The 20,868-nt window shown below is 45.4% G+C and overlaps 1 protein-coding gene across 3 annotated transcripts in view; it reads left to right on the top strand.

The window, feature by feature from the left end:
• The window catches only part of Psen1 (presenilin 1), a 47,045-nt gene extending 36,191 nt beyond the window's left edge, over positions 1-10,854 (top strand). For all 3 annotated transcript variants that reach the window (XM_031355366.1, XM_031355369.1, XM_031355368.1), the window contains 6 exons: positions 107-327; positions 3,738-3,836; positions 4,200-4,286; positions 6,028-6,201; positions 7,265-7,383; positions 9,669-10,854. In XM_031355366.1, coding sequence (XP_031211226.1) covers positions 107-327; positions 3,738-3,836; positions 4,200-4,286; positions 6,028-6,201; positions 7,265-7,383; positions 9,669-9,824 — 856 coding nt within the window. In that variant the 3' untranslated portion in view covers positions 9,825-10,854. The remainder of the gene's footprint in view (positions 1-106; positions 328-3,737; positions 3,837-4,199; positions 4,287-6,027; positions 6,202-7,264; positions 7,384-9,668) is intronic.
• Positions 10,855-20,868: the final 10,014 nt, after the last annotated feature.

The following is a 20,868-nucleotide window of genomic DNA, read 5'->3' on the forward strand; positions in this document are numbered from 1 at the left end:
AAAAAAAGCAAATATGGGGTGTAAATGGTTAATATTTCAAATCTTTGTTCTAAACAATGTGTTCATGAGAGTTATTGCACACAAGTCCTTGTTTGATTGTTTTCAGGGAAGTATTTAAGACCTACAATGTCGCCGTGGACTACATTACAGTTGCACTCCTCATCTGGAATTTTGGTGTGGTCGGGATGATTGCCATTCACTGGAAAGGCCCCCTTCGACTGCAGCAGGCATATCTCATTATGATCAGTGCCCTCATGGCCCTGGTATTTATCAAGTACCTCCCTGAATGGACCGCATGGCTCATCTTGGCTGTGATTTCAGTATATGGTAAAACTCAAGACTGACACTTTGTTCATCACAGACATACTCACTGGTGTGTTTTCCTTCCTCTTCTGGTTCTCTTGATTTAAGGAAATTCTTAATGGTTATCTCCCATAGTCTTCAGTATTTTTCCTATTACAGTGCTAAGGATTACACCTGCAACTTGCTGGTGCTAGGCAAGTGCTGTGCGGTGAGCCCCATCCCAGCCTGAGAGAGGATTTGTAAAGCGTTCTTTAGGACTCTGAGCTGGGTTGATGGAAAGAGCCATGGTTGCTGCTTCAAAGACTCAGATTCAGAATTCTCTTCCCATATGTGAGGCCCTGGCTTTAGTCCCTAGACCCCAGTAAAAAGCAGCAAAGCCAACAGCCGCCAACAGCAGTTCCCCTGAGTTTTGATGCCCTTGTAAGTTGGGAACAAATCTCCAGGCTTGTAAGAGTTCAGGAGTTGGTGTATACTGAGATGTGCTAGCAGCATGCTGGACACTGAAAAATGTTCAGCTCAGTTTTGAAACTGTACTCTATTTTGGGGGAAGGGCTTGTGTCCTGGCTGAGTGTAAAGGTAAGAGGACTGCTTCAGCAGTGAGTGCTCCCCTCCCTCAGGCTGTCCTGGGGACCCAGTGAACTCAGAAGGGCAGGCATGGAGGCCCGCACCGCTACTGAGACATCTTACTGTCCTCAATTTTCTCTCTTCAAATTTTTACTTTGTGTAGTGTGTTTTGCCTGTAAGTGTGTCTTTGCACCACATGCATTCCTTGTGCCTTCAGAGGCCAGAGAAGGGTGTCATATCTTCTCAATTCATTTTTAAGATCAAAATCATACAGCAACTTCAGTGGAATCACCCCTTTAAAGATTAACTTTGTACACTCTTGTGGTCTCAGCACTTGGGAGGTAGAGGCAAGAGGACCAGCAGTTTCAAGGTTATCCATGGCTAATATAGTAAGTTTCAGACCAGCCTGGGCTACTTTAGAACCTTTTTCAAAAAATGTTTTTAATTAAATAAGTAGTAATTTAATTAAGGGTAGTAATGTCCACCTATAATCCCAGCACTTGGGATTACAGATGAAGGCAGAAGAATTAAAAGTTCAGCGTAGGCTATGTTTTGAGAGCTCTCTGGAGAGAAAAACAGTTCTGAGAATGAGGTTTACATTTGTAAAATAAGCCCAGTGCCTGTTTGTTTATTGTATTTAAATTCTACACAAAGACCTGTGGATAGAGTCCATAACTGTAGTAAAGGTCCTCAGTGAAAACCAATTATTTTAGCTGGGCAATGGTGGTGCACGCCTTTAATCACAGCACTTGGAAAGCAGAGGCAGGTGGATCTCCATTAGTTCAAGGCCAGCCTGGTCTACAGAGCAAGTTCCAGGAACACCAGAGCTATACAGAGAAACCCTGTCTCAAAAATACCAAAAAAAAAAACAAAACAAAAAACAAAACAACAACAGAAAAACAAATTAAAAATGATTTAAGCATGCTTTTGAGCAGCTGCTGTGCCATGGGTCCTAAAAGTCACAACAGTGCTCTCTCCATGGCAACAGGGCCTGGATTCATCCTCCAGCTCTTGCCCCACATGAAGCCAAAAGGGATCTGTTGTGAGAGATGAATCAGTGGTCACTATTTTAAAGAGCCTGCTCCTTTGTCACTGTTCAAACACTGAAGTATGTGGTGACCTGTAACTGGAAGCTCATCTCCCTCTAATTGACAGAGAAAACACTGTGGGACTGAGCCAGTTCTGTTGTATACTTGAGCAACTAGTCAGGGTTGGAAAAGTCGTCCTCCACACCTCACCTTCATGGTAACTTCATCTTCGTGATGTAAGTCCACCCTCTATCCTGCGTAGCTGAGAGTAGGAATGCTGTCGTGAGCTAGAGAGATAGCTCAGCCAATAAAAGACTTACCACCAAGCCTGACAACCCGAAGAACCCCAGGAGTCACAAGGTGAACCAATTCCTGCAAGTTACACATACACACACCCTCATGTGAGCAAGCACAATAGATAATGTAATTTGAAATACCACCCTGTGGAGTCAGCGAGGTGGTTATCATAGGGTTTTTGCTGCTAAGAAGCATGAAAGTTACAGTGGTAAATTATTTGCCTGGTTGCATGCATGTGGCTTGACCTAGGGTCTGAATTCTCTCCATGAGTTACTCTCTCCATGACCCTCAGCCTCTGCTCACAGCACAGAGAAGACCCCAGAGCTTCAGCTCTTCTGAGTATGGATGAGCTGAATACCCAGTGTTAACATAATGGCTTTCAACCTGTTCCTTACAAAGTCTCAAAATGGTTTGTCAGAAGTGTTCTGAAACCTTTTAAGTAAATTAATTTTCATTCATTTTAATTGCACTAATAATAACTGAATCTATTCATTTCAAGATTCTATAAGGGGAAACATGTCATAAAACCAAAATAGGTACAGGATGTGGCAGCTTTGCAGCAGCTGAAGATCTCATTAGTTGCAAGTACAGGAAGTGTAGAGTGTTACCACTGTGCTGTTCTTACGGAGAGAGACCATCTGAAGACCTGAATGAAGTGACACCAGCTGTCAAGTCTCCCTTTACCGTTTTAGCTATACTTGTTTGATATTTTTAAATGTTTGAGGTTTTCTGCATTTCTGTAACATAGAAAATGAAAAATAAATTGTAGTTGATGGGAGAAAATGGTGTTAGAACCAGACATAATTTAGGCCTGTCACTGCTTCTCTGAGGTCAGCTTTTAGCACCACTAGATGTTCTAAGACCTAAATACTTGTGAAATACCTTAATGACTGGAAACTGAAGAAATACTAAACTTTGTCATGTACAGAGCTATCATTTTATTTAAATGTGTTGCTCTCTTATTGCAAATTCCTTAGTTATGTGTGCTTGCCTTGTGCTAGGGATTGAGTGCAGGCCTCACATGCCATGCAGGTGTGCCAGCACAATGTACCCCTTCTGCCCTGTCTATAAAGAAAGGACACTCTCCTCCACTCTGCTCTCTTGGTGTTACGAAAAGTTTGATATTTGGAATAGCGTCTATTTGTAATTTATAGGTGAATTTTTAAAAAATAGCTCCCTCCCATTTCTGCTTGTCCCAGAATGAGAACTACTGTAGAATAGTTCTGTCTTGCTGTCTCTGCCTCTTTCCTTCAGGCTAAGAAGAGTCGTGTCTAGACCCCAGTAATCACATACCGTAGGTTGAGTCCACAGCAGTGAAGCCAGAGTATAATTTACACAGGTCTTCTATGGGTTCTGTTTTATTTTGTTTAGGTTGCTTTTTCTCTTAGCTGCTAAACTGCAAATATTTTCATATTTACCCAACATTTTTTTAAAAAAAAAAATATTAGACTTGTTTCCTCAGGTAAGTCCTTCCCTGCATATAATCCATTTATATATTTTAGTCAGTATATTTTATTGGTATCTTTTTTTTTTTTTCCTTTCTAGATTTGGTGGCTGTTTTGTGCCCCAAAGGTCCACTTCGTATGCTGGTTGAAACAGCTCAGGAAAGAAATGAGACTCTCTTTCCAGCTCTCATCTATTCCTGTAAGTATGCTGGAGCAATGCTGTGTTAGTGCATTAAGGTGCCCATGGAGGTCAGAAGAGAGTGTTGGATCCCTGGAATTGGACTTATGGATGGTTCTGAGCCACCATGTGGGTACTGGGAATCAAACCCAGGTCCTCTGCAAGAGCAGCCAGTGTATTCATGGCTCAACCCCTAAGCCGTCTCTCCAGCTCTAGTACATTCAGTTTTATGTTTGCTTCTTAACCTGCAATCTTGTATCGTTTTAATCCTGAGTTACTTCTATACAAAGACCAGTGCTTTCTATAGAGAAGTAATGGCCTCTTGCTTGCTAGAGCAGGGTCCCTGGTTTGAGAACTTACCTGCAGCTCTGACTTTCCCAACAGCAACAATGGTGTGGTTGGTGACTATGGCTGAAGGAGACCCAGAAGCCCAGAGGAGGGTACCCAAAAACCCCAAGCATAACACACAAAGTAGGTGGCGCTCGTTTGTAAATGCTCTCATTTTGCAGGTTCATTGTCATTTGTAGATAAATAATTGAAATGACAGAGGAGTAATTTCAACCTTCTCTTTGGTCACACTCTCCTTGCTGAAGTTCAGGGCCAGAGCACTTGCCTAAGAAGCCCTGGATGTAGGGAGAAGTGTGATAAAGAAAGATGTCACAGAGAATCTCCCAGAGAAATGAGCTTTCCCCAGTAAATGCACATTGGACTGTTCAAAGAGCTGAAATTCCCCCAGACACTGTGAGTTCAAGACTAGCCTTGATTGTATGGGGACATCTTATCACAGGAAGGGGTGGGAGTGGGGTGCAGAAGGTCTCTTGTCCAGTATGTCCAGGGTCGCTGAAGACATTTGATAGGAGATGTGGTCATGCTTACACTAGGAAGGCCAGTATTTGAGCGGGCTGATAATGGTGATAACCAAGGACTGTGATACTGCAGAAGACAGTAAGGAAACATCATCAGAAACTCTTTCAGAATGAAATAGAGAACAATGTGCTGTAAAACTGAAGCAGAAAGGAGTTTTCTTAAGAAGACAAACCTTAGAAAGCTGAAAAAAAATTTAAGATGACAGGCCTAATGAAGGTTGTAGGCCTAAATTAAAGTAAAATGATTTTTATTTTATATGTATACATATATGTATTTATATTATGTTTTTGAGTGTTTTGCTTACATGTATGTAGCGCATCTATGTGGCTGGTATCTGTGGAGGTCAGCAGAGGATGTCAGATGCCATGGACTTAGGTGCTTGTGAGCCACCATGTGAATACTGAGAACAAAACCCAAGTCCTTTGGAAGAGCATCTCTCCAGCCCTAAAGATCATATTAAGCTAAAGAGAAAAGTTGTGGTTGTTTGCTTTAATCAGGGTTACTATTGAGGTGAAAAAAATACCCTGGCTAAAGAGACTTGAGAAGAAAGGGGTTTATTCAGCTTACACTTCTACATCACTGTTGATCAGCAAAGGAGCTCAGGGTGGGAACTCAAATAGGACAGAGACCTGGAGGCCGGAGCTGAGCTGGGACCGTGGAGGGGTGCTGCTTCCTGGCTTACTCCCCATGGCTGCCTCAGCCTGCTTTCTTATTTCTTGAACTTGTACACCAGCCTAGGGATGTCCCACCCAGAATGGGCTGGGCTTTCCCCATCAATTACTCATTAAGAATATGCCCTATAAGGCTGCCTACAGCTCCACTCTTGTCTGTGGAGGCATTTTCTCAATGGCAGTCCCCTCTGTGATAACCCTAGCTTGTGTCAAGTTGGCAGAGTAGCCAACACATTGTTTGTTGTTGTCTATTTTTGGTAAGTTGACAAATGCTGACTGATGATTAGGTGTGCTCTGGGGATAGAGGACTGAACAAGAAAGATGTTTCCTGTTGGTGTTCACAAGAGTGAGGTCTCTTCATGGTTCCCGTTCTGCCACCTTTGACATACTGGATGGTCTGCAGCCCTCATTTCCTTGTGGTCCTGACAGTTGCAGTGCTGGGCATATCCAGACTGCATGCAGAGAAGATGGAAGCCATTTCTTCCTTCCTTAAAAAGAAGAAATAAAGGAGAAAATGTCAGCACTCCTAGACAGTGCCATGTCATCGTCCCTCCACGGTAGAATTTATGTGGAGAAAAGCAGTTACAGTGCTTGCCTTAACTGAGACTTGCCCTCTGGAACATGGAGGCAATGGTCTAAAGATTAAGTGCTCTAATTAACCTTCTCTCTTAAAGGAGCTGAAAGGGAGACACAAGACACTGGTTCTGGGAACGATGACGGTGGCTTCAGTGAGGAGTGGGAGGCCCAAAGAGACAGTCACCTGGGGCCTCATCGCTCCACTCCTGAGTCAAGAGCCGCTGTCCAGGAACTTTCTGGGAGCATTCTAACTAGTGAAGACCCGGAGGAAAGTACGTGCACCATCTGCATATGAAAAGACGTGTTCTCCAGCTTCATTGCTCTCTGTCCCGCAGACACTGAGGCTTTTGGAAATAGCTTCTTCAGGTCTTTGCCACACAAGCACGAGGGCCTGAGTTTAATCTCCAACACTCACAGTGTGTGTGTGTGTGTGTGTGTATGTGTGTGTGTTTCAAAAAAAAGTTCTCTCTCTACTTTTCTACCTTTTCTCTCTCTCTCTCTCTTCTAAAATACATACCTTAAGACCATGAGAAAAAAAGAAAAAAAGAAAAAAAAGTCAGCACAGCCGTGTCCACTTGTGATCCCAGCACTGGGCAGGTAGAGACAGGGCGATCTCTGGGGTTTGCTGAGCAGCCAGTCTAACTGAATCCATTCCAGCTCTCACGTGCTATGCTGTCTCCAAAACTCAGCCAGAGAATCATTCAAGACGACACCAGGCATCAATGTTTGGCCTCTAGGCATCGTGTACACACATAGCACACACCCTCAGTGCCCCGCTTTTAATTCATGTACACGAAACAGAGAGAGTGGTGAATTAAGATGATAAGCAGATAATCCGAGCAGCGCTGTAGTGGGGGGCAAGGGGGGCTATTGAGATTCCGGAGTCGCACAGAATCTAAAACTCCTGTGTAGAAAGAACAGAAGATAAAGGAGACCATCTTTCTGAAGTCTGAATTGTGTATATCATTTATTGACCTCTCCTTCAGTGTGGGACTGTGCTTTTTGATTCATTTGGCTTTGATTTTTTTAGACAAAGTGTCACCATGTTGCCCAGGCAGGCCTCACACTCCTGGTCATAAACTATCGTCTTATTCAGACTTCTGAGTAGCTCAAGAGTGCAGGCTCATGTCACCATGGTCAGCTTGGGCTCAGATATTTGAATTATGAAATCACAGAGTTGGGTGTGGTGGTACACACTTGTACTCCTAGGGCTTGAGTGGCTGAGGCAGGTTCACAAGTTCAAGGCCAGCCTGGGCTATATAACAAGACCTTGTCTGAAGGAAAAAAAAGAAAAAGAATAGGAAAGAATGACAAACTTAATCTTTCTTTTTTTAGGAGGAGTAAAACTTGGATTGGGAGATTTCATTTTCTACAGTGTTCTGGTTGGTAAGGCCTCAGCAACCGCCAGTGGAGACTGGAACACAACCATAGCCTGCTTTGTAGCCATATTGATCGTAAGTATATGCCGTGCACTCTGTTCTACTCTGTTCTGTTCTATTCTACTCTGTTCTGTTCTATTCTACTCTATTCTAACTTCCCATCTCTCCATAGGAATGCTACGATTACAGGTGAGCTCCCATTACAACCAGCTTTTTACATGAGTTCCAGGGATCAAACTCAGGTGTCATGCTTAGGTGGCAAGTGCCTTTACCTGCCCAGCCATCTTCTAGCCCTGAGAATTCTCTTTTGACTCCAGGCAGGCTAAGAACTCCAATCCTTTGAGAAGCTTTTTTTTTTTTGGTTTTTCGAGACAGGGTTTCTCTGTGTAGCCTTGGCTGAAGAAGCTTTTTAAAAATGGATAATCAGAGTCTGCCTGAGTATATCTCCACTCTGGCACACATTAAAATCAGCCGATGCTTCTAGCCTAGCTCTGTCTTTCCTGCGAAGTGTATTGTTGAGGCTAAACGAACAGGAGCACCAGGTGCTCGCCCTATTCTCCTCCTACACTAGCTTCTGGTCTCAGTCCCGTGTTCATCTTTGTCCCACCCTTGGGTAATTAGTTTTGAGTATTCTTAAGAGTTCTCCAAGAAACTGAGTACTTCTCATTAGAAACTGCTGTGAGCCAGGTGGTGGTGGCATACAGCTTTAATCCCAGCACTTGGGAGGCAGAGACAGGTGGTCCTCTGAGCCTGGTCTACAGAGTGAGTTTCAGGACAGCCAGGGCTAGGCACAGAAACCCTGTATCAAAAAAAAAAAAAAAAAAAAAAAAAAAAAAAAGAAGAAGAAGAAAAAGAAAGGAAAAAGAAATGAAATGAATGGCTTTGAGAGTCCAGCAGCATAGGATTCAACAAAGGCTGTCATAACCCTTGGGCTGAGTCATGGACTGGTCAGTGGTTTTACATCTGATGCACAGCCTGCAACATGCTTGCTTTGGGACAGTGGGTGTGGAGTGAGAGAGGCAAGCCCAGTGCATAATCCCAAGTCCCATCTTGCTTATGATGGCTGTGGCTTTCAAAACTGACTTAGAAAGCTGGATGTGTTGGCATGCACCTTTTAATCCTGATATTCTGGAGGCAAAGGCAGGTGGATCTCTGAGTTCAAGGCCAACCTTGTTAAGTTCTAGGCTACATAGTGAGAGCCTATCTTCTTTTTTTTTTTTAAAGATTATTTATTTATTTATTTTATGAGTACACTGTAGCTGTACAGATGGTTGTGAGCCTTCATCTGGTTGTTGGGAAATTGAATTTTTTTTAGGACCTCTGCTTGCTCCAGTCAACCCCGCTCGCTCAGTCCCTGCTTGCTCCAGCCCAGAGATTTATTTATTATTATACATAACTACACTGTAGCTACACACCAGAAGTACACACCAAAAGAGGGCATCAGATCTCATTACAGGTGGTTGTGAGCTACTATGTGGTTGCTGGGATGTGAACTCAGGACCTTCGGAAGAGCTGTCGGTGTTCTTACCGGCTAAGCCATCTCGCCAGCCTGTGAGAGCCTATCTTAAAGACAAAAACCTGACTTACTAACGACAAATGAACTATCTCTTACTGCTTGGAGTTGGGGTATATAGTTCAGTTGTGAGAGTGCCTGCATCGTCCAAAGCCCTGCATTCAATCTCCAACCACAGAATACAGGCATGGTGGTATATCCCAACACTACGGAGATAGGAGGAAAGGGGTCAGAAGTTCAAGGTCCTCCTTAGCTCTATGGGGGATTTGAAGTCAGCTTATCTCTTCCCCTATTTAATCCAGGCTCATGGTGCACACTTTCCTCCCGGCATTGAGGGAGAAAGATAGAGTTTGAAGCCAGTCTGAGTTGTGTATATAAAAATGAAGAAAAAAAGCAACCACTGCATTTTTGTAGAAGCCACACTCAGCACAGGGCTCTGGGCTCTGTCTTCAGCACAGACTTTTTTTCTTGTTTTCCCCCTTGTATCCCCTTCTGTCTTCTCTTTCTCTTCTCTCTTGAAGCAGCTTTCACTGTCGTCCAGGCTGGTCTCAGGTTCTGGCCTCAGACAGTCCTGCCTCAGCCTCCCGAGGAGCTGCTGTGTGGCCAGCAGGCTCAGGGCCACAAGCTACTTTTTTCTCTCATGACTCCAGAGTTCATGAAATGTTGTTGTAAAAGTTAGGCCTCAAGGAGAGTCTATCACTGAGCGTGGTGCTGGTGACTGTGTGGCGTGGAGATGGTCCTGAGTGCACCTCTGTCTCCGTCTCCACAGGGCCTGTGCCTTACATTACTCCTGCCTCTGTCTCCACAGGGCCTGTGCCTTACATTACTCCTGCCTCTGTCTCCACAGGGCCTGTGCCTTACATTACTCCTGCTCGCCATTTTCAAGAAAGCGCTGCCAGCCCTCCCTATCTCCATCACTTTTGGGCTCGTTTTCTACTTTGCCACGGATTATCTTGTGCAGCCCTTCATGGACCAACTTGCATTCCATCAGTTTTATATATAGCATTTCTGCAGTTAGAACATGGATATTTCTTCTTTATCAAAAAAACAAAAACAGAAAATAAGCCGAAGGAGGAGACGGATGGCTTTCCTGTGTCCTCAGCTAGTGAAGTCGGGACTCCATCTGGACTTTGGCAGCTTCCTTCTGAATTTCCCTAGCCACCTGCACTGGACTGTGGAAGGAAGCATCTACAGAGAATGGTTTCCAACATCCATTATTGCAACGGACGGTATCCCTCAGTGCAGAAACTCCCAGACTTGAGAGAGACAAGGACAAGGAAATGTGCTGGGCTGGGGAGCTGCTGGGCTCTGCCAGCACTTTGACCCTTGGGCATGGAGATTTATCAGCGCTAGGAACTCTCAAGAGGTTAAATGAAGTGATGTGAACCAAACAGAGCTGCCATCTTCCAAGCCATGTTGGAAATAAAACATGTCCTAGCTGAATCCTCACTGTCCAGGAGGTTCCGTGTAGAGGTGGCCCTGGGCCAGGCCTCCCTCCAGGCTCCTTTGCTGCCCACTTGTAAGTTTAAATAAGGACACTGCTCCACACAAACCCCCAACCCCTGTCACATCAGGGACTTTGACAAGTTTTGTTCTCAAGCACTGACACTATTACCTGGGGTTGCCATTTCTTCCCATGGCCAGTCTGGACGAATTTGGGGTTGCTTTATCCTGAGAGTTGTAACCTCAGCTTCCAAAGTTTATACTTTCTCAGAATGATGGATCTATTGCTCAACAGTCCCCTGTCATCCTTATGTAACTTCTGGGTTTCCCACAAATCCCTCATTTTTAGACACACTCTAAGCTTACTTCTGTCCAGGATGCTTCCTCCCCATCTCGCCCTGTCCTACAGCGGTTCCCTCTGATGGCAGACAAGGCAGCTCTGGGAGGTAGCTAGTGGCCCGATAACCCAGGGGTCTCCTCATGCAGATACTACGTGTCTAATCAATCAGTGCTGTCAGTGTGCTGCCATAGTTCAATGGCAAATAGGATGTGTGCCCAAAGAATTAAAGCAATGAGTGGCTGGTGAAGCACTCTCTGTCCTGGCTGTTCTTTTGTCACCACAATCCACTGCCAAGGGCAGAATTTAAACTAGGAGCTAGGAGATAGCTCTGAGTAATGTCCAATGCTGGCAGTTGGTCAGTTCATGAACCAATTGTGTCAGTAAAATACCAAGTTTCTTGGTTAGCTGTGGAAGTGCCTGGATGCAGGACTTAAACCAGCTGCCAAGAGGAAAGACGGGCCTCCCACAGCCGTGGGGCAGAGTGAGCTAGCTGCACAGGCAAGTGTGAGAGCCTCAGAAAGGGCCTCACTCTCACTTTTAGTCCATCTCTTCTCTCACCTCAGGTGGCTTACAGCTGAGCGTGGGTGCTGTGGGCCGGTAGGCTGAGCACAGGCTGAGCAGCCGCCCTGTGCCTGTGGCAGCCGCCTCAGCCAGGAGACCAGCTGAAAAGACTCGAGAAATGAGTGTGGCTCAAGCAAGGACACCAGCTTTCTCTCCCAGCCTATCCTAGGAACCACTTCTCAGGCTGACGAAGAAGAGCCGGAAAAGAGAGTCATGCAGGGAAGAGAGGGGCTTGTGATAGAAGGGTCTGCCATTTTTATTATCATGCATATGTGAGGACATACCTTTGGTGTCAGCTCTCTCCACAATTACATGGGTTCTGAGGCTCAAACTCAGGTCACCAGGCATGCTGTAGGCCAGAGCCCCTCACCAGCCCAGCCACCTCACCAGCCCTTTCTCCAAGACCTCTCGGCTCTCACACAGATAGCAGATTGGAAGTTTTGGTTCAAGGCACTTTTGCCAGTCTCAGCTATAGAGCAGTGCCTGTAAGGGTCCCAGGTGTGTCACGTGTTTGGTGACAAGAGGGTATGTATGGTCTGTGTTTGTGTGCAGGTGTTTAAGTCCAGGAGAGAGGTGGCCAGGCATCATCTGGGATAGAGGCACTGAGCCCGCCTGCTTAGTGGAAAGAGTTAAAAGTTACTTTTTTACTGTCTAGTGGGAAGAAATGCAGTAGCTTTAGGGCTGTGGTCTGATGCCTACAGCACACGGGACATTTATGGGCAGAGGCTGGAGAGGAAGGAAGGGCGCTCCTTCCTGTTTTTGATCCTGCTGGATTAAAGGGGCTCTAGGTACACAGCTTTCACACCAAATAACTAAATGACTAAATTTCTCCAAGAGGAAAAGAGAGGAGAGAGAGAGAGAGAGCAAAGGGCAACAGCCAAAAGCAATCTATTAGAGAGAGAGACAGAGAAAGCCAAAAGCAATCTATTGACTTCATCACAAAAAAAAGCAAAGGCCTGTGTGATAGATGCCCAAGTGAATAGTATGTTTACTACTTGTTGTCTGTGGCCTCAAGCGTATTGGATAGGGTCTCCCGATTAGCCCAGGCTGAACTCAAATTTATGACCTTTCTGCCTTCACCTTCTAAGTGCTGGGGGGTCACAAGATGGGCCATCAAGTCAAGTCATGTATGTCTACATATGTATGTACATACATGCATATATATATACACAAATATATTACACTTATTTCTGCACAGCACGTGCCTACATGAGGTCAGAGGACAGTTAACAGCAGGCAGGTCTCTCCTCCCATCATGTGGGTTCCGAGAATTGAACTCAGATCCTCAGACTTGGAAGCGCATGCTCTTACCCACTTAGCCATCTTGCTGGGCCTATGGATATTCCTGACCCTAGTTTGTTGAATGTGAAATTGATATTAACTGCCAAGCTTCCAAGGTCAGGCTTCTAATGGGACTCTCTGTCTCTGACCCCCCAAAGCCAGGCTTTGTGATCTAACCCTGGAAGAAAAGCTGAGAAGCTGAGGGATCTGTTCAGTCTCCTGTGTACTTGGCTTGGTTCAGGAGGCTCACCTGCCCTCTTCCCTACCTCTTCCCTCCCTCCCCTTCCCCCTTTCCCTTCCATTTCTTGTTCTTTCCTCTTCCCCTTTCTGAGAGAAACCCCAGGCTCTCGTCAGACCCACTCTATAGCCGAGGATGATCTTGAACCTCCCGAGTGCTGAGATCACTCAAATGCACACTGTGCCATTTATTCTGTGCTGGGGATCAAACCTGAGGCTGTGTGCCTGCTAGCCAAGCACTCTACCAACTGAGCTGCATGCCCAGACCCCACCCATCCTAACTTTTAACTCCTGAGGCTTACAAAATGAGTGCTGTTAAGGGACCTCATTCCTTCAGAAGCCCATGCTTTCAGCAAGCCCCTCTCCCCCCAGTTAAATGAACTTTTGGGTGATCTATGCAGATCAACCTGAGCCACCTCTCCTCACTCCCTGTGGTCCTTAATGCTGAGTTTGAAGACAACTTGTAGACTGGACATTTGCATTCACCTTTGGGATGGAAATAATGCTCTATCTTGATAAGAGTCTAAGAGCAACCCCTGGGGTCGTCTTGCATCTTTCTCCAAACCTGGGCAGTTGTACAAACACCAAAGGAAAAGCACTGCTTTTAGTTCTTGGCAGCCCTCCTTGATAGTGCCAGCCAGATACCCAGGGGCTGTCCCATCTCAGGGTCTTCTGCACCTCATCAGTCTACACAGCTGCTAGAAGCCCCCAGTCTGTACATTGCCAAGCACACCCTGGTGCTGAAATGTACCCTTTCTTGACTGTCAGAGCTGTTTACAGGACTTCGGGATAGCAATGTGCATCTTGTGGATGCAGGTGTCCCCTTGGGCCCTAGAGTGTAGTGCTTGCACATGTCTGTCTAGCAGGAAGGGTTTCCCTGAAACCACTTCTATTCAGACACATACTTGTAGAAGGCCACTGCAGTGGCAAGTGCCAGGGTGAAGGCTTCTGAGGGCTCGTGTACTCAAACACGGTCATGGCCCGGCCTCTCCTACCGTGGGCACTACTTTGTACATTACAGACTGTGAATACAACTTTTTTAATACATTCCTTTCAAACTCTTGGCAAGCTATGATTTTGATAGATGATTGCAGATTTTCGTGTATTTGTCAAATGAATAAAGAATGCATGAGCCTAGCGGTGCTTATTTTCTTCCAAGAAACACTGGGCTGGGAAAGCCTGTGTGCCGGTCAGTAGATGCCAACACACTGGAAGTTAGTGCTCTCTGCTGGTAACAAGGCAATATGGGTTAGAGCAGAGCGTACCTTTAAAGGTGCAATACCCAGTCTGTTTATAACTGCTATTTATGGTGCCGTATTATGGATCTAGGGCTCAGCAACCATCGATCAGACATTTGAAAAAAAAATTGCATTTGTACCAAACAGACTACTTCCTCCTAAATGAAATCACATCACTTGGCAGTCTGTATTCTGAATAACCCAAAAGCTGGGCATGGTGAGCACCTGTACACTCAGGAAGTTAAGCCAAGAGTACTACTTTGGGTTCAAGGCTAGCCTGGGCTACATAATGAGTCATTGTCTTTAAAAAAAAAGAAAAGAAAAGAAAAGAAAAGAAAAGAAATGAAAAAGCACCCAACCTAGAGATGATCTAAAGTGTGTGCACTGGGTCATATGCTAATCTAGTGCTGCTGTCTATAAAGGGATTATGCACTGGGTTATAGCTTGAGGGCTCTGGAACTAGTCCCACACTGCTGAGTCATGGCTGCCCTCTTTCTTTTTTTCTTTTTAAAAAAATTATTTTATTTATATGAGCACACTGTAGCTATCACACACACCAGAAGAGGGCATCAAATCCCATTACAGATGGTTGTGAACCACCCTGTGGTTGCTGGGAATTGAACTCAGGATCTCTGGAAGTACAATCAGTGCTCTTAACCGCTGAGCCATCTTTCCATCCCTGCATTCTTTCTTAATACTCTAGGTTTTTTTAAGTTTTTTTTTTTCAGAAAATATTTATGTAAATATGTTCAAACCCAATTATAAGCTTATAGAAAATGTGTTCTAGTATAATGCAAATAGTTCATATACTAGGGGATTATCTTTTTAAATTATTAGGCTTCAATGATAGTTTATGTGTGTTCTGCATGCCAAAAGCCTGGGATCCATTCCTGAACACAAAAACAACAATAATAAAAACCCACCAGGTGTGTAGTGTATTCTCTGTTATTGGTCTTTTTGCTACTTTGTAGGTTTAGGGGCATCAAGTTCATTGGGCAAGTTTGATCTTTGCTGTCAGGATATCTAATTTCTTTTCCTTGATTCTTCTTTGGGCATAAATATTTAACAAACCAAAACCAATAGCAAGCAATCAAAAACCCACCCACAAGCAACCTTGCCTCTTAGAACCCTGTCATTTATGTATCCTCTGAAAAGTCCCCAGATTTTCAAACGTCATACTATGGCAGAAACTGTCTGCAACTGGCAAAATCACATCCCTGTTAGAGCACAAGGCAAATCATAGTCAGCTGCTATGGACAGTCTGAAGCAGGCCCATAGCCCACATCTGGTGCTAAAACAAAAACATATTCTCATATTTCTGTGTGTGTGTGTGTGTGTGTGTGTGTGTGTTTAAGAAAGCAAAACTCCAAAATTGTCACAACTTTAAGGAGTCAAAACAGGCGGATCTCTGAGTTCTAGGTCAGCCTGATCTACATGATTAGTTCCAGGTCAGCCTGGTCTACATGAGTTCCAGGGCAGGCAAGGATAACACAGTGAGACTCTCCAGGAGAAGGGGAAGGAAAGGGAGGGATTGCTACACAGCTACACTAATGGTAATACACTGTTTCTTTCATTAGGCCATAGTGCATCCTGTGTTCTCTGTGTCCTGAAACTACAGACCTTTCCATTCCTAAGCTTTGAGTAAAGCATGACGGAGCTCTAGTGTGGCTCAGCAGCTGGACCGAGTTGGATCTTCAGAACCCTCTTGGTAGAAGGAGAGAATGGACCCCTGCAATCACACACATAAATAGATAAAAGATGCACCATATAATTTGGTGGCAGAAAAAGCCACAGCTTGCCACTCTCTTCAGAGGGACAGCTAGGAAGTGGATAGCCAGGTGTGGTAGTGCACACTACAATCCCAACACTTAGAAGGCAGAGGCAGAAGAATCAATTCAAGTTCAAGGCCAGCCAGGAGAACATAAAAAGACCCTGTCTCAAAAGAACAAAACAAAACAAAAGCCGTGAGTGGTCAGCCTTGCCAGCAGCCCAAGGCGTCTGGAATCAGAATATTCACTCCTGTGAGAAATGGAGGCATCATTTGTTTTCATGAATCTTGAAGGCAGTGTTACTGTATTCTGCTAGAGGCTCATGGTGTGTCTACCTCAGCTGGAAGCAGTTTCTGAATGTTAGGAACCCTGCGTGGGTGTTCGGAGCATGTGGGTGGATTCCAGGGAAGCTAGACTGAGAGCAAGCCTGCATTTCCCGTATCCGCCGGTAAGGACCACTGACTGCTCTGTCAGCCCACCTCATGCCCTCTCTAGGGGGTTAGGGGAGGGGTACTCAGGATCGGGTTAAAAGGGTCACAATGGCTTCACAGGTAAAAGTGCTTCACAAGCCTGCTGACACAAATGCTGCCTCCAAATCTACACAGTAGGAAGAGGAAAACAACCATGGAAGGGTTTCCTCTGGCTTCTTGCGGCACTGTGGCACACAAAGACTATATGTGCATTCACAACAATAATACAAGTTTAAATAGGAAAGAAACGAAATGCCTGGGGCTAGAGAGATGGCTCAGTGGTTAAAGACACTCTCTTGCAGAGGACCTGGGCTTGGGTCCCAGCACACACATGGTGGCTCACAATCATCTGTAACTCCAGTTCCAGGGGATCTGACTTCTGACTGCAGGCATTAGGCACACATGGTACACAGGCATACGTGCTAGCAAGACACACATAAATCTTAAAATTTTAATAAATAATATATACAGAGAAAAAGTGAGCAAGAGAGCTATTGGTTTTTGTCTTTTGTTTTGTTTTGTTTTAACTGAGAAAAGGTCTTACCATGTTGCTCTGGCTGATTTGGAACTCACTATATAGACTAGACTCATAGAAATCTGCCATTGTGCTGGGCGGTGGTGGCACACACCTTTAATCCCAGCACTTGGGAGACAGGCAGGCGGATTTCTGAGTTCGAGGCCAGCCTGGTCTACAGGGTGAGTTCCAGGACAGCCAGGACCATACAGAGAAACCCTGTCTCAAAAAAAAAAAAAAAAAAGGATTTACATTTATTATATGTATACATGTGTACTTGTATACATGAGTGCTGACACCCTCAAAAACTAAAGGTCTCAAATCCCCAGGGATGGAAGTACAGCTGTCATGAACCAGCCAGCCTGGGAGATGGGAAATACTCACATCCTCTGAGAGAACTGTATATGCTCTCAGTCACTGTGCTGTCTCGTCTCCAGCTCTGGTTTTTGGCTTTTGAGACATACATGGCCTCATTGTGTAGCCCAGGTTGGCTTCAAGCTCACAAGCAGTGGAATAAAGACATGTACAACTATGCCTGGCATTCTTTGAAGATTTTAGGGCTGGCAAAATGGTGAAGGAACCTGCCATTAAACTTGAGAACGACCTGAGTTTGATCCCAGGACTGTTGTGTGAAAGGAGAGAGCTGATTCCAGCAAGTTGTTCCCTGACCTCCGCAGCATTCGTGCAGTGAGTATCTGCATCCCCCTCCCCTAAAATGGTGCAGGAGAGTTCTCTCAGTGGTTAAGAATACTTGTTGTTCTTCCAGAGAACCCAAGTTCCATTCCCAGCACCTAAATGGCAGCTCCCAAGCATCTGTGACTCCAGTCCCAGGGAACTGGGCTCCAGGCAAAACACCTACCCTCATAAAAAAGGGAATAAAGAGGTAGAAAACTATCTGGGAAAAGACCACAAGCTGGGAATAGGGGTGTACACCTTTAACCCCAGCATCTGCAAAGTAGAGGCAGGCAGATCTCTGAGTTACAGGATAGCCTGGTCTACAGAGTGAGTTCCAGGACAGCCAGGGCTACTCAGAGAAACCCTGTCTCAAAAAAAAAAAGTGTAAAAAAAAAAAAAAGCCTTTAAAGAGTGCCACAGGCCTAACACACATATGTGTGTGTATGTGTATATATATACACATATATATATTGGTTTATTTTTTAAGGCACTGGTGGGGAGCAGCATAATGTTGACTTACACGTATTAAATAGAAATCCAGGAAGGAGGGGTCTATGAAAGACAAGATTTAAGATTTGTTTTACTAAGTGTGGCGGCTAGTACATAGCAAATATGGCTGTCTGTGGCATACAAATACCTTAACAATAACAAGAATTATGACAACACAATTTTAAATATTCTATGTGTCTTTGAACATTCATCTCAACATAGTCCACTAACTTAAAGGAAAGAAGGTCTAAAGACTGGAAAGATGACTTTGCAATTAAGAATGCTTGTCATGGCCGGGCAGTGGTGGTGCATGCCTTTAATCCCAGCATTTGGGAGGCAGAGGCAGGCGGATTTCTGAGTTCGAGGCCAACACGGTCTACAGAGTGAGTTTCAGGACAGCCAAGGCTACACAGAGAAAACCTGTCTCAAACAAACAAACAAAAAACAGGCCTGGTCACATGCTCCTGTAACTCCAGCAGCAGGGGGAGGGGCAAAGAGACAGAAGGATTGCTGGGTGTGCCGGTCAGCAGCCCAGCTGCTGGGTCAGTGAGAGCCTACTTTAAAAGGACGGGGTAGAGGATGTGGGCAGAGCAGGACACACCTGATAGCCTCCACACATGCTCAGTTTACTAGGACAGCTGGCCAGACTCCGGCTTACTCTGTCTTGCTCCGGATTACCGGTACATGCCGCTCTGCTGGGCTCTTTACAAGGGTTCTGGGATCGAAACTGCCATTTTGATTGGAAACTTGGACCACAAGCACCTTACCCACTGAGCATCCCAGCATTAGTTCAGTGTTTCTCATCTTCAAGCTTTAGAGAACTTGGGGTGGGGGAGTTGGTAAATAATTTCAAAATTACCTCAAGGTCAAAAAGACTGAATTTAGAATTTATGACTTCCAAGAAGCATCAAAAGGGTGCAGCAGGGAGCAGGGTTTCCAGGCTAGCCCAGTCTACATAGCAGATCCCAGGCCAGCCAGGAGTTAACAGGAAATAGCAGGCTCTCATTCAGCCAGAGTGATAATTAAGAAATATATAGATGTGAAAATGAAATGACAAAACATCACAACTCAGTTGTCTGAGGTAATCAAAAACCTAAAGAAATACAAACCCTGGAAATGAGGTTGTGCAAACGTGGAATCGACCCCTGGAGAGACCGTATAGCCAGGAACTGAGCATTGTGCTTCTCTGTCAGGATGAATAGAAATTTAAAATTGGATGTTGTCAAAGTGCTGACTGAGGATGGACTAGAGACAAGAGGCAGATGCTATTGCCCTGTAAAGGAGGTCCTGGAGCACCCTGCTGCAGGAGGCAAGGGCCACTGTGCTGCAGGTACCCCAGGAACTGGGGGAGTGGAGGAAGCGCAATGCTGAGAGTCTCCAGCTGGCCCTGGCTGTGGGTGCGGTGGAACTGTGCCAGGCTCTGTTCCCTGCATCAGGTGACATCATGGGTTCTTCTGTCACCTGCTGGGGGCAGAGCTGCTAGTATCAGAAGCCAGGCATAGGTCTGGAGGCCATCTGTGATGCTCTGCTTCTGAAAGCCTGTATCTACCGCCTGCTGAGGGCTCACTGCCGGAGTGCTTCCTGCTGAGTTCCCAGCCAACTGAGATTGTCAGACTCTGGACCCATCACTGTGCTCCTGGTTATGTGAGTCTGGGAAGACACACTTCGGACAGGTGTACATCTATTGCCAAGTACCAGACAACTCTGTACTCCTTCTAACTGCCATGTCCCTGGCAGACATCGGTAGGGAGGAGCAACCAATGCCAGGAAGGTCCTGCTGGAGCTGGATGGCTACTCTGACCTCCTTAGGAACTCCAGTGTTGGCACTGACATCCAGAACAACAAATTCGGCTCATTGGTGTTTCAGTGTCTACAATGAGCTGCTCCCCAATAGCATCAGATCTTAAAGGAGAAGGACCCAGAGAAACGGAGCAAATGAAAGCACTGTGTTATGAGGAGCCATATCTGCCCTCTGCTGTCCTTGTGTGTGAGGAGGACGGTCACAACCCCAGCCGAAGTCTCATGGAGCAATATGCTGCCCTCTATCCTCAAGCATCTTCCCGAGGCCAGGAGAAGCACAGGTAGGGAGAATTACCTAGGTCTAGCCCATAGTTAGAGTACTTACTTGAAATGCGTGAAGTCCTCATTGTGTCTGGTGGCTCACACCTGTAATCCCAATACTTGGGAGACTAAGGCCGAAGAATTGTCATGTGAGACTAGCCAGGCTACATAGCACGACCCTGTCTCAAAAAATCCAAAGGGCAGCATGGGGAAAAGTTCACAGTAAAGGCACACATTTCCTTGTTAAACTGGAGGGCTCAGATATATAAGGAAAAGCCAACAGTACAGGGTCAATTTACATGTTCCCATAGACCTTGAAGGCAATGTTTCAGAGCTGGAGAGATGGTTGAGTGGATAAAGTGTTAAAGTGTTGCTCTGCAAGTGTGAAAACAGGAGTTTGGAGACCCAGAGACTGGATAAAGCCAGGTGTGGCACCGTTGCCCATGGTGAGACAGGATGCAGACAGTGAAATCCTGGGAAGCTCCAGGGCCCCATCTGTGGAGCAGTGAGCAAGAGATCCCGGCTCAGAAACAAGATGGAAGACAAGGTCTAACACCTGAAGTTGCCCTCTGACCTCCACATAGCACCATGGCACACACATGCTTGTACACACAGTGCACATACCATATGCACATGCACACACACACACCATATACACATATATCACACAAACACATACTATATACACACATCACACACACCAAGTACACATATATCACACAAACACACACCATATATACACACATCACACACACCATATACATTCATATCACATACACATCTCACACACACACCAAATACACATAGATCACACAAATACACCATATATACACACATCATACACATACATGCCATATACACATCTCACACACCCCATATACACACACATCACACAAACACAGACCATATATACACACAAAGGCAATGGTGCCCGCATCGGACCACAACAGCAGACCAGACTCTCCCTAA

The sequence above is a fragment of the Mastomys coucha genome, unplaced genomic scaffold (genome assembly GCF_008632895.1).
Source record: "Mastomys coucha isolate ucsf_1 unplaced genomic scaffold, UCSF_Mcou_1 pScaffold6, whole genome shotgun sequence".
Lineage (NCBI taxonomy): Eukaryota > Metazoa > Chordata > Mammalia > Rodentia > Muridae > Mastomys > Mastomys coucha.